This window comes from Crinia signifera, chromosome 4, assembly GCF_055691185.1.
Source record: "Crinia signifera chromosome 4, ASM5569118v1, whole genome shotgun sequence".
Lineage (NCBI taxonomy): Eukaryota > Metazoa > Chordata > Amphibia > Anura > Myobatrachidae > Crinia > Crinia signifera.
Genome location: NC_139220.1, coordinates 289,700,508 through 289,714,580, shown reverse-complemented (window position 1 = coordinate 289,714,580; position 14,073 = coordinate 289,700,508). Strand labels below are relative to the sequence as shown.

Here is a 14,073-nt window from a genome sequence, read left to right as displayed (position 1 = left end):
CTGCTGAAGCCATTTTACAGCACTAGGTAAAAGGACAGTGATTAGACCGCTTCCTTACTCCTGTAGCGCAATGTCCTCTTTCTAAATGTTTGCAGCAAATACAATGAGGCCTAGTCACATGGTTTATGTAGTATGACTAGTCGTATGTGGGAAAACAATCACTTCTGTCCTTACCTTTGTCTGTGTGTTTGTGTTGCTGAATTCGGAATATACTGGCGACTTGAAATGAGCAACTGCACAAAGCCATTTCATGTAGTCTGCTCGGACCTGTAAAAGAAACACCATTGAAAGAAAATCTCTGAAATGCAATTGGTTAAATCTGCCACTAGATGATGGAACCGTGGGAGGTCCAATGCATGGATAGTGATAAATATGAACGCCAGCAAAGTCGACTGAGCGGCTGTTGGAGCCAGTATGATGTGCTCTGACTCTTCCACTGAGACGGGAGACATTTTGAGTGAGAAGACTGCTGTCATGCTTTGATAGAGCCATGGAAAATGTCTCCTATGGATCTACTAATAGTTTTTGTTTTTTTCTCCTCTAAAGTCTTAATTTCCCATTTAAATATCTCACTGTTAATATTACATGTTCCTTATTAAACAAGTAATACTGTGTTGGTGTCTCATTACTTCCCTCTATTCCTCATGTCGAGCTTCTCTCCCAGTCCTTTTGTCAGAATATGCGCTTTTCTTATGGAAGATGTCACCAACGCTCTCATGCTCACTATCCTGCCATTTAGCTTTCACTTTAGCCGTCTGCCTGTGCTTCAATTTATCTTAAATTCCGCCTGAATCTTTCTGTCCTTCAAACTCCCTTTACCCACAAAAAGCTCACCAATGCCAACCTCTAAGGAGGGCCCTGCTCGTTCTGATTTTATACAGCCTAATTTGCATGTACTGTTCCCGAACAAGTCGATTATAACTAGTGATTCATTTAATAGCTGTCCAGACCTTAAATAAAGCAAGTAGCATTAGAGTACATTTAGCAGGTAAAAATGGCAGCACAAGAAACCAGATCAGAGAGACCTTTACATGTTGTAGTTATATAGTGGATGTTATACACCACCGATCTGTGTATGCTATTGCAAAAAAACGCATACATGTATATGTTTCAATAATGACTGCTCTGACCATCGCATCTCTTCCAAAACTACCATTCTTTTTTTTTTTTTTTTTTTTTTAAATACACTACTTTCCCCACCTCCACACTTTAATGCTTGGAAAATGCTGCTTCCCTCCAGAACTCCACCATTTTGCTCCTGGTGCCATGAGACCACAGTCCTCAATGAGGCCACACCCCTATTCTAATTGGCCACTATCTAATCCTACACAACCAGGGCTTGGTCACAAGCCCTGGTTGTGTAGGCCCACCACAAATGTGTGACTGGCACTTGTTTGAGAATACAGGAAATTATATATACAGGTTGAGTATCCCTTATCCAAAATGCTTGGGACCAGAAGAATTTAGGGCAACTGATTATTCCGTATTTCAGAATATGATCATATTTCAATGAGGTATTTGCATGTATGTAGTACAAACACATCCGCCACATGAAATACACACATATATTTTATTTGTGCATTAAACAAGGTTTCAAAACATGAAACAAAGTTTGTGTACTATCTCAGGCACTGAATTTGAATGCCAAGCAATCAGTTTGTTGCACCTATTTAGTGCCAGTTGCATCTCATATTCCCCGTAGTGCATACCTCCCAACTTGCATGCCGCCTGACCTGGGACGCTGCTGATGCGTGCCGAAATGTTGGGTGGCGTGGCCTATACTCGCAACTCCCCTGTGAGGCCACGCCCCCATTTTGCCGCTATGGGGGCATGACCCAGAGGCTCTGTGAGCCTCGAGCCATGCCCCCTGGCTGCGGGAATAGACGCTGTGCACATTATTCCCCGCTGCTTAGCAGCCGACAGGGGGGACTCCCAACAGCCCCCCCTCACCGCAGGACACTGCTGCCCGCGGGTGGGACAGCGGGACAGGCCCTAATAATCAGGACTGTCCCGCTAAAATAGGGACTGTTGGAAGGTATGCCGTAGTGCCTTTGATAAGCACTTATTCCACCTCCCCCACTTCCTGGAATTTATAGTTTTCTGAATAGTTCTAAATTGGTATTTGTGCTGCGCTCCGCTCCTTTTTTGTATAAAGTGTGGATGACCGGAGCGCAGCACAAATACCAATTTAGTACTAGTCCACTGATGCCATGCAGGTCAAAATGGCAAGTGCTGCACCTAGCACCAACCAAGGACAGTGCGTGGATAAACCCCAATTGTCTGTAGTTTTCTGAATAGTTTGCATAACGGATATTTGGATAAGGGATACTCAGCCTGTATTATTCTAATATTAATTATATTTGTAAGAGCAGACTAAAGGCGGACCCAATTCTCCTGTGAGCTTCCCAGGAGGCTCACATACAGTTTGGCACTTGATGGGCCATTTTTTACATGTGATAAATCGCTTGCAACGGGGAGCTGCAGGGGGCAGGCAGTGATAATCATCTGCAGGATGTCGGGGTGTGCAGCGGGTGCTGAGTGCTTTCACTAGAGGGTGATGATTGCAGATATTAGCAGGACCCAGGCACTGCCCGTCCCGCTGATATCTGCGATCACCGCTCGGCCAGGTCAGCACTCGCCGCCAGCTGAACACCCCGGCGTCCCGCAGATGATCACCGCCCGCCCCACTGCTCAGGCATATATACAGGGAGGTCGGATGTGATCTTATGTGCTGACTGTCCGACCTCCCTGATCCGGTCCAATGCACACAGGCCGCGGATCGGATGCAGATGTCACACGCCTGTGATTTTGGGCCAATTTCACCCGGTTATCGGCCCAAAATCGCATAGTTTGTGGGGGCCTTAAGTAGGGGTCGGGAATAGTAGGGAGGAGTCTGATAATGGCATGAGTTGGGTCTGTGTGCTTTAAATGCCAGGGCTTATTTTTACTCCCAGTCCAGCCCCACCACACACTATGGCCCTAAATTATGTTTGTATGCAATGTCGATGTTCACACAACTGAGAAAATAGCATTAGACTGCACATGCGCCAGGAGACCTCTGTGATGTCACTCAGTGTATATTTAAACACAAAGTTATTGACAAAAAGGGACTCTGAGAGGAACTAAGCCTTGAAAAGTGATAAAATGGAGAGTGACAAATCACCAACCAATTAGCTCCTTCCTGTTATTTTTCACACACAGCCTGTGGCATGGCAGTTACGAGCGGATTGGCTGGTGGTTTATATCACTCTCCATTTTATCAATTTTCAAGCTTATTACATCTGGCCCCCTTTGTAGTGAGGTAACAGATTGTCATGGCCATTTTCGGGGCTTATTTCTACCTTCAGCTGCAATAATGTACGTAGAGAAACATAGGGCCTGAGCCACTACTGCCACGACCAGGTTACATAGCCATATTCATTCAGTGTGTGGGTGTGACTCGTTATCAGTGTTGTATATGTGCACACAGTGGCTGAGGACTCTACGATGGCTCAGGTGGGCCCCACTATTCTTTTCGGTGTGGCTGTTGCTGATGATTAGCAAGTCCGTACCCTAACAATCCCAGCTGTGTGGGCATGTGTGTACGAACATGAATCACTCCTAGTAATCTCACCTTTTTGTGCAACAGACAGTGCAGTAAGAAGATCTGTACTCCTTGAAGGGAGTTCAAGATGGTAAAAATGTAGACGAAAACCAGGGTTGAACGGTCGAACATAAAGAATCCAAATATCCAGGTACACCCTAGGATACATAGCTGGGCCACAGATGTCACTGTAAGGGTCCTTTAAAAAGCATTCAAAATTACACTAGTTAGCAAAGATTTTGTCCCACACAAACAATTGCTTCTGATAGTATCCTTTATTTACATGGCGCCACAAGGGATCAATTTACAGAGTAGATAAATGAGTAACAGGAAACTGATTTAGGGGTAAATATACTAAACCTGGGGGTAGCCAACCGTAGTCCTCGAGAGCTACCAACAGTGTATGTTTTGCAGGTCTCCTCACAGAATCACAAGTGAGCTAATTAGCTCCATCTGTGGATCTTTTAAAATGTGTCAGTGATTAATGAGTGCAGCAGCTAGGTTGTCTGGAAAATGTGAACTGTTGGTAGCTCTCGAGGGCTAGGGTTGGCTACCACTGCATTAAACCTTCTAAAAATGAAAGGAGTTGATGTTGCCCATTGAAAGCAATCAGGTTCTGTCTATCATTTTCTAGGATGCAACAGAGGAATAGTATAGGGTCCACACTAGGATTGTGCTTAGCAATAGGTCATTTTCTGAAAGTCAAAAATGTGCTGCTTCCACCCCCTAATCCTGTTCTAATCAACAACAAAAAGGGGGTGTGCAAAACATTTTTCAGCTGTAATTGCTGCAAAAGGTGGATCTACAAAGTACTGACTTTAAGGGGTGAATAGTTATGCACGCTGCAGTTTTCTATTATTTCGTCCTATTTGTTGTTCTCTTCACAATAAAAAAAAATAGCCTCTTCAAAGTTGAAGGCTTGTTCGGTGAATTAAATGATACAAACCTTCAAACAATCCATTTTACTTCCAGGTTGTAAAGCAACAAAACAAGAAAATGCCAAGGGATTTGAATACGTTTGCAAGGCACTCTAGAACAGATCTGTACTGTACAGTCAAAATCGAATGCGCTTTACTTGAAGTGCAACTCGATCCAGATTGATCATTTCTAGAATCTCTAATCAATTTACCCCTTAAGCTGTGTACACATGGTGAAATTGTGTTCGATTTTGACAATAGTCAAAATATAATCAAAATCAAACGGACATTGAACGCTTTGCAGCGTCATTCGACGCCGATTGGATCCCGATGCGCACTCCCGTTTAGTGTAAATCGAACAGTGAAATAGACGGCAGGAAAGACTGTATAGTACAGATCTGTACTATATCGTCCAAATCCAATGCGTTTTGCTTGCTGTTGGATTTGATCCCAATCAAATCACAAGCAACATCGTACCGCGTGTGCATTTGAAGACAACTACAGGGCACATAAACATACCTTAGTGTCATCTGCTGATGCAGCTAAGTGAATGATATACTTTTCCATATTGAATTTATATATGGTTTAGAATTTTTCTATTACCCATAGTTGTTTTTGTTCCAGAAAAAGCTCTTTAGAGCATTTAGAACCAATATAGTAATGAACATAGTTATTTCTGTAGTAGCCCTCACATTTATTAGTGGTTAACACAGCACAGGGATCATGAGCTTGACTACTGGCTAGTGCCCTATCTGTGAAACTGGCCCCAGCTTTGGCATGGTTCCCCTGGAATTCTCTCCACAAACAGGAGGTTAAACATGGAATTTGACAGCAGATAAGAACCATCTGGTCTGCCCTAGATACATGTACAGGCACACACCTACAGTCTAAGGTTATTTTTTTATTTATTTTTGTTAGAGGCCAATTAACCTATCAGTATACATTTTGGTTTGTGGAAGGAAAACAGTACCTAAAAGGAAACCCATGCAAGTAAAGGGAGAATATACAAATTCCGCACAGTCCGTAGTGGGAATCAAACTCATGACCTCAGTGCTGTGAGGCAGTAATGCGAACCATTACACCAGTCATGGCCCTCCAGCTGTTGTGAAACTACACATCCCAGCATGCCTTGCAATAGTTTTAGCATTCCCTAATAGCAAAACTGTGGCAAGGCATGATGGGACTTGTATATTCACAACAGCTGGAGGGCCATAGTTTGAACATGCCTGCATTACACCATCTGTACTGCTGATTTCATCATTGGTGGCACTATATAAATTTATTATAATAAAAACTAATATGACATTTACACTAGGCGACTGACGCTCCGTGCTAAGCGATGTAGGTTAGCACATATTGCTCAGCACACATGCGATGCACTAGCAAGTGATCTGTGTGGATCAGTAATCTCACCATGAGAATACTGGCGATCTAACTAGATTTATACTGCATTCAGTATAAATCTAGTCCGGTACCATTGCTGATTGCAGTACAAACTTGTTATGAAAATGGGCAAAACCACGTGCACTGCAGGTGGAGCAGATGTAACATGTGCAGAGAGAGTTAGATTTGTGTGAATTATGTTGTTTCTGTGCAGGGTAAATACCATGCTTACCGATACTCCCGCATTTTGCGGGAGCCTCCTGCTTTGGCCCCCAGGGCCCCGCAAAGCCCTCCCAATCCCCCGGAATTTCAAAGCCCAGTTTGAACATCCAGACTGCGCATGCGCTTGTCTGGCGCGATGGGGGTGGAGCTTCGCACTAGCATGGCATATACTTGCATTGTGATTGTGTGAGAGCTGCCGCGCCGCCCAGCAGAGCCTTCAGGGAGACTGTACCAGGCTACCAGCAGCAGCGGAGTCTGCACCTCACCTTAGTGTCATTTATTTCTGCCTCAGCACTGCAGCTCCATAGTGGCTGCAGCTGGTACTAGGTGCAGGCAGGTCTGTAATGTGGTGTGTTTGTGTGTTTATGTAGCTTAGCACTGAGTCCAATGTGTATGTACTGTAGGTGACCCATGGGAGTCATTAGAGCATTAGAGTATTAGAGCTGGCACTGTCCCCTTTGTGTGTGTGTGTGTGTGTGTGTGTGTGTGTGTGTGTGTGTGTGTGTGTGTGTGTGTGTGTGTGTGTGTGTGTGTGTGTGTGGGGGCAGATACTGACCCCTGTCAATGTGTGTGAGTACAGTGGCATTGTGTGTTTGTGTATAGAACACTGTCCTTTGTGTATGTTTGTGTATTAGACCGGTAGTGACCCCTGTGTGTGTGAGTGTGGGGGAGGGTAGGCTGGTAGTGACCCCTGTATGTGTGTGTGTGTGGGGGGGGGGGGCTGATTGTGACCCCTATGTGTGTGTAGGCTGGTAGTGACCCCTGTATGTATGTATGTATGTATGTATGTGTGTGTGTGTGTGTGGGGGGGGGGCTGGTTCTGAACCCTTTGTGTGTGTAAGCTGGTAATATGCAATCTCCATCTAAAAATCTGGACAGCAGTCATGGTCAGCACAAGAGCCACCTAGGCCAGCAAAGCCTGCTAGTGGCCAGCTACCAGGGAAATATGATGAAAATGGGTGTCGCTGCACTGGGCCATGCCCACTTTACTGAAGACCACACCAACCTTCTTTTGTAGCCCCACCCCCATCCCGGGTCGGCCGCGTAAGATGATCCTCATTTTTACCATGCTCAAGTTGTGAGCTATAGAATCTCCCTGAAACCAGTTTCCAAAAGTAGGCAAGTATGGTAAATACTGGCTGCATTATTTTTACACTGCAATTTAGATTTCAGTTTCAACACAACCCACCCAAATTAACTCTCTCTCTGCACATGTAACATCTGCCCCACCTGCAGCGCACATCATTTTGCCCATTTTGACATAACATAGAAGAGAATATATAGAAACTGAGATTACAGCCATTGGGCTAGATTCTCTAAGCTTCAAAAGTGATAAAATGGAGAATGGAGAGTGATAAACAGCCAGCCAATCAGCTCCTACCTCCCATGTCACAGACTGTGTTTGAAAAATGTCAGACAGGAGCTGATTGGCTGGCTGTTTATCACTCTCCATTTTATCACTTTTGAAGCTTAGAGAACCTGGCCCTTTGTTTGATGATAGTAATGTCTTTTTTGTTATATGAATGTGCACATTTACCTGATCCTTTTCAATGTACCTTGCTCCGGATTGATTGATGCCATTTTCTCAGCAAGTTTCCACACAGTGAGTACGAAAATTCCACAGGTTACCTGAGCACAACAGATATATTACAACAGTGGCCTCCAGATGGCGTAATGGAGCTAAAATTAAATAGGAAGTACTGTACTATTGCTACAGAATTAAACCAGAAAGGGAGAAGTGAGAATAATATATACCTAATACCGTAATTACACCAATTAGTGATTACTTAATAAGACACTGCCAGTGGGACACGTGATGTGAGTCACAGAATGCACTTGGTGCCATATTTATCCCAATCAGCATTTTTTTTTATATACTTTTGCCTATATTTGCAAGGTGAAAAAGTAAATGTTTATGTGGCTTTAGCATCTCCTCTTGCCAGTCTCCTGCAGATAATGCTCATGTGTGGTTGTTGCCGAGTGCATGCATCATCAGGGAGGGATCTGTAAAATCCCTCTCCAAAAAAAAAAACACGTAGGATAATGCCATCTTCAGATAGAATTTGTATTCCAGACCTAGTTAAATCTGACATTATAGCATCCCACATAGACAATATAAGTTTTCAGGGGAAATCCCACAAATTGTCTTTAACATTTAATGGGGCATATTTATTAAACAATAAGCTAGACTCCTCAATGGTGATCTCTAGTTGCCCTGAGATTGATAAGTGGGTACAATACTTACCAGGATAATGACAGCCACAGGTCCCAGGAAGCTCCAGATGAAGCCCCATTCACGAGACAACCAGCAGCTGTGACACATGGGAGGGAGAGAATGAGAAGCTTAGCCTGTCTACCTCCGCCCTTCCCAAACCGTGCCTACACCCTTACAGGAAAGCCCAGTCCTATAGATTGCATGGAATTTGTGGTAAGGTTCTGAATACTTTCCTTTTTTTTAAATCATCATCATCATCATATAAATACAATATAATACTAATAATATATTTCTTTCTTTTAGAACTGCCTATCCCATTCACTTTGTATTCTAGTTTTATAAGCCCTTAATGTATGATTATAATATACTGGTAAGCTTGCTCAAAGCAAATGCTAGTAGATGTATTTTCCCTTGCTGCCAACAGAGGGCAGTATTTCAGAGCCACATGGACACTAGACATAATTATATATAGACCAGGCATGTCCAACGTTGGCCCTCCAGCTGTTGTGAAACTACAAGCCCCATCATGCCTTGCCACAGTTTTGCTATTCGGGAATGCTAAAACTATGGCAAGGCATGCTGGGACGTGTAGTTTCGCAACAGCTGGAGGGCTATAGTTTGGACATGCCTGATATAGATGATCAGGAAAGGATGATGAGATCATTAGGTGAAGACATTGGTGTGACCATGGACTTGTCATTGTCAATATAGGAGGTAGGTTATGACTTATGAGAGATACTGTATGTGAGTGGGTCTGTTGGTTCTAGAAGTGTAAATACCTCCAGTATGGAGCCAGCAAGATGTTGCATGTTATATATTATATATGACATCATCCCCACTCCCCCAGCTTATTATATAAATACATTGCAAAATGTCCCAAGCTATCTGTCACTACAGCAATACTCACTATGTATCGGTTCCATATCCTTTGTGTTTGACTGCAGCACTTATTATGACGATCACGAGCGGCGTTCCGTACCCCACTGCCAGAAGGTATCTTGTTTTCAGGTGGGTATTGAATACTTTAACTAGCATTAAGTAAAGCTCCAGTCCTTCCAGAGCCATCCAGCAGAAGGCTGACAGGTAGCAGATATGCAGGAGCCCTGCCACTATCCCACACAGAACCTGTGATACAAACACACCGCTGTTCTAGAACAATCTGCAAAACATTTGACATATCCTGCATACTCTGTTATATTCTTGTCTGTTTATAAGACTTATGGGGCTCATATAATAGGAGATATTGGATGAGCGCAAATCTTCTGTCTACAACACAAGAGAGTGACTGCATGGTGGTAACAAGCAGCAACAAGATATTTATCGATATTAGGTTCTTTCAGTGACGAGGTCATTTATAACCAAACACTGTTGTGTAAATCACTTCAGTTTGGTGCTGTCGCACTTTATTCCCAGTTGTGCCTCTTCGGATGCACTGACTACAGGTGAAGAGCCCAAAGCACTGACTACCTGCCGGTGTAAGGTGTGTACACACGGTGTGATTTTGGCTATCGATTTTGACTATATATTCAAAGTCGATAGCTAGTGAATACAAATCGCACCTTGTTAAGCCGACTATTACCCACTCCCCCCAGATTCCCACAAAGTATATTTATTTGTCTTAGCTTCAGGTTTTAAGTACTAATGATATTAATGGTATTTATTATGGATGCCTTGACTGTGTAGTTCAGTGGTCAGGGAACTCGGTCCTCATTACCCCACACAGTGCATGTTTTGCTGGTAACCCAGCAGGTGCACAGGTGTACTAATTACTCACAGACACATTTTATAAGGTCCGCAGGTGGAGTTAATTAATTCACTTGTGATTCTGTGAGGAGACCTGCAAATCATGCACTGCATGGGGTAATGAGGACTGAGTTCCCTGACCACTGCATACCTCCCAACTGTCACGATTTTAGAGGGACAGTCCCGATTTTCGGGTCCTGTCCCGCTGTCCCACCCGCGGCAGGCATTGTCCCGCTGCGGGGGGTGGCAGTTGGGAGACCCCCCAATCTAGTAGAATAGATGCTGTGCGCATGCGCACAGCGTAGGGTTACCACCTAGGACCTTTAATTCCGGACACATGTTAATTACACAGGTTCTGTGGCAGTTTAAAATCAGCTGAAGTGGAGTCTTGAAGTCAGCCAGCCACAGAACCTGTGTAATTAATATGTGTCCGGAATTAAAGGGACTAGGTGGTAACCCTAGCACAGCGTCTATTCTCGTATGAAAATGAGGTCGCGGCTAATTAGCATAAGCCGCACCCTCATTTGCATACGCCCCGCCCCCTTTTCGGGCGCGCGAGTGTCCCTATTTCTTCAGGCCAAAAGTTGGGAGGTATGCCACTGGTGTATGGGCACCTTTACCTTTAATAAAACAATACAATTAAACAAACAAAAGACACCAATACATAGTATCAAACAAATCTTACAACAGAGCAAATGTGAGATAAGTTTGCAGAAGAAGTGTTGGTGACATCTTGGAGGTCCCCAGTTGCCCAACACGGTCTTAGTTTTTTGTTTAGTTCACAGACTGCTTTTAGGATATTTTAATATTTGCTGCATATTTATACTGTTAGGTAAAGGGAAAACTTATAGCATTCATACTGTAAAATAATCTAACCAAAATAGAGTTTAACAAGGGGGGAGTGGGTAAGGCTGTGAGTAGTCAATGTTTTGGACTTTTCTACCTTTAAATTGTAAGCCGCGAGAAGTCACAAACCACTATCTGGGCACACATGTAAGTGTTTTGAACATCTAAAGCAGGCATGTCCAAACTATGGCCCTCCATCTGTTGTGAAACTACAAGTCCCATCATGCCTTGTCTAGTGGCGTAACTATAAATTTTGCTCCCCCAAGCCAAAAATGTTTCTGAGCCCCCCCCCCCCCCCCCCCCTTCCCCTAGCATTTTAATAAAAAAAACAGTGCTTTATCTAGGCAAAATAACTCCCGGTGCGAAAAGTAAAAATGTGCCCCACCAATATATATATAAAAAAAAAAGAATGCACACATTACAAAAAAAGGGTGTGTAGCCTCGCTTCAAGGGGTAATGCCCATTACACAATATGCCACACACCGCAATGCCCATTTCACTTTATTCTAAACACTGCAATGCCCATTACACATTCTGCCACACACTGTAATTCCCATTACACATTATGCCACATTATATATGGGATGCGGTCAATATAGTAGTTTAATATACCTATGCCAGCATCCTGACTGCTGTCAGAACACCAGAGCAAGAACTTCAAAACAAATCAGGATGTCAACATCGGAATACTGTCATCTAGATATCCAGAACTGGGTTAAAGTCAAGCCAGGAAAGGGGGAGGAGGGATAGTATTATAGGTACTATAGTATTATAGGTATTATAGGTACTTCCTCATCTTTGCGGCCACCGCTTACGCCAGTTACGTTAGCCCAGGGTCTGCGACAGCTGATGCCACAAGAGAAACTGAAAATGGGTGTGGCTTGAGAAAGGGGGCATGGCTTCTCATGAACCAAGCTAAAGTTACCAATGGGGGCGTGGCTCTACTGCAAAAGCCACCAATAACCTCATTCTGCCCCCAGAAACACTTCAGCTCTGCTGTCTCCTTTTCAGTGACAGGAGCCGAGTGCTGCAGGTTAATGTCACACTGGAGCACACGACTCCTGTTACTCTGGAGGAGTTGTCATTTTGGCGTTAATGCCCTGAAAGGTTGGCAAATGAAAGCAACCACCAGCCCCACACACCCCTTGTGATGCTACTGCTGCTAACATTCCTGCTGAAATCAGGCCACTCAAGAGGTTTCTCAATATATTGCAGATTAAATGGTTGCATGTTGTTTTTTACTTTTTAGAAAATATTCTGACTATAAGATAACACAAAGGTAGAAGCCTTGCACGTCAATCAAAAAGTTCCATTTGCCTAGATCAGGGGTAGCCAACTCCAGTCCTCGAGAGCTACCAACAGTTAACGTTTTACAGGTCTCCTCACAGAATCATAAGTGAAGTAATTAGCTCCACCTGTGGATCATTTATAATGTGTCAGTCAGTAATGAGTGCACCTGTGTACCTGTGAGGTGATCTAGAAAATGGGTACTTATGTATTATCTGGACTCCCATGTTAAATGCACCCCATTTTTTCATACCCCTACTATCCAACTACGCATGGAGTTGATTTTATATAGTGTGGCGAGCGCAGCGAGCCACCGTGCCAGAAGCGTGGCGAGCGGACACGTTCTCATAAGAAAACCGGAAGTCCAGATATTACATAAGTACCAGAAAATGTGAACCGTTGGTAGCTCTCGAGGACTGGAGTTGGCTACCACTGGCCTAGATGAACCAATTAATTAAATACATTATATTATCTCACAAAATATACACTGTATACACAGAAAGTATACACTGCAACAATAATAGACCTTTCCAACATGGAGGAAGATTGATCAAAGTTTGGGGAAATATAAAAGAGAGAGAGCGAATGGCACTTGTAGTTTCATAACAGCTGGAGGGCCATAGTTTGGACATGCCTGCTGTAACATGAAAGAAGCGCATTGTTTATTACATTATCTCTCTCCTTTTAATCTATCTCCAAGTTTTGAAAAATCTCCCCCACATTATTGATAAAAGCTTACACAAATGTAGCATAGCGTACCGTGCTTTGAGTTGCTGTGATTCCAAGCAGAAAGATACAATTTCCAAAAAAGAGGCTGATACACAGGTGTGTATGTATTGTGTTACGTGTACCATGGAGAGACCGACAAAAGCAAAAAGTGACGATCGATAGTGCAAGACATATGACTGACAAGGAGAGCCCGATCTTAGTTATAAGAGTCAGCGTCCAACTCTGGGAAAGAAAAAGAGGTCAGACATTAGCGAGTGACAAAAGGGAAAAGAATCGTATTGAACAATTTGTGTTGATTGCATAATAATACAATAATAAAATTGATAGATCAGGCCTGACCAACCGTCGCTCTCCAGCTGTTGTGAAACTACAAGCCCCATGATGCCTTGCCACGGTTTTGCTATAAGGCCATGCTAAAACTGTGCCAGGGTATGCTGGGATGTGTAGTTTCACAACAGCTGGAGAGTCGCAGGTTGGCTAGGCCTGAGATTGATCAAGAATCTGTAGGGTGTTTAAAATGTAAGACAGGGAACAAGGGTAATTACCTCAAAATCATGCAGAGCCATTAGCACGGCAAAACTGGTCAAGTGAGTGCAGTTGCAGAGGACTCCATTATCACCTGCTTCCAGCACTGTACAGCCCTCAGAGCTCCATGCAGACTCATTTACTGACCAGAAGACACAATGCATCTGGCTGTAATCCTTCTTTAGCTACAATAGAACACAGTATTATTGAGTGGGATTGTTGTAGCAGAACCATGCACCTGTACTAAGGGGGTTATTCTGATTTAATCGGTCCACCAAACGCTAAGCGTTCCCATGGTAATAGCCCAGTGACGCGGGTGCGGGCAGTTGACTTCAACGGATGTCAGCTGTCCGCCCACCTTCCGCTGAAGCGGGCGGGAAGCTGATTGACTGATTGACAATCACTCTTTGGGGGGTATTCGATCTAGGATCACAGCTGTCGATCCCTGCCGACAGCCGTGATCCTGGCCCGTTTGCGGTCAGCCCGACAGCTGAACGACAGGCAGGATTCACTGTCCCGCCTGCCGATCGGCGACAATCCACGGCCGTTATCGGCAGAACGGGCCCGACAGCTTCTAAAGTCGGGCCCGTTCTGCCGTGATCCCGCTTCAATGCTGCCGCTAA

General features: G+C 44.0%; 1 protein-coding gene across 1 annotated transcript in view; it reads right to left on the bottom strand.

Moving 5' to 3' along the window:
• The window catches only part of LOC146075598 (adhesion G protein-coupled receptor E5-like), a 77,430-nt gene that overhangs the window by 1,159 nt on the left and 62,198 nt on the right, over positions 1 to 14,073 (bottom strand). The window contains exons 12-18 of the mRNA XM_083184985.1: positions 13,471 to 13,635; positions 12,956 to 13,147; positions 9,228 to 9,445; positions 8,351 to 8,417; positions 7,643 to 7,734; positions 3,614 to 3,782; positions 175 to 267 (exon numbers count right to left, since the gene is read on the bottom strand). Coding sequence (XP_083041111.1) covers positions 175 to 267; positions 3,614 to 3,782; positions 7,643 to 7,734; positions 8,351 to 8,417; positions 9,228 to 9,445; positions 12,956 to 13,147; positions 13,471 to 13,635 — 996 coding nt within the window. The remainder of the gene's footprint in view (positions 1 to 174; positions 268 to 3,613; positions 3,783 to 7,642; positions 7,735 to 8,350; positions 8,418 to 9,227; positions 9,446 to 12,955; positions 13,148 to 13,470; positions 13,636 to 14,073) is intronic.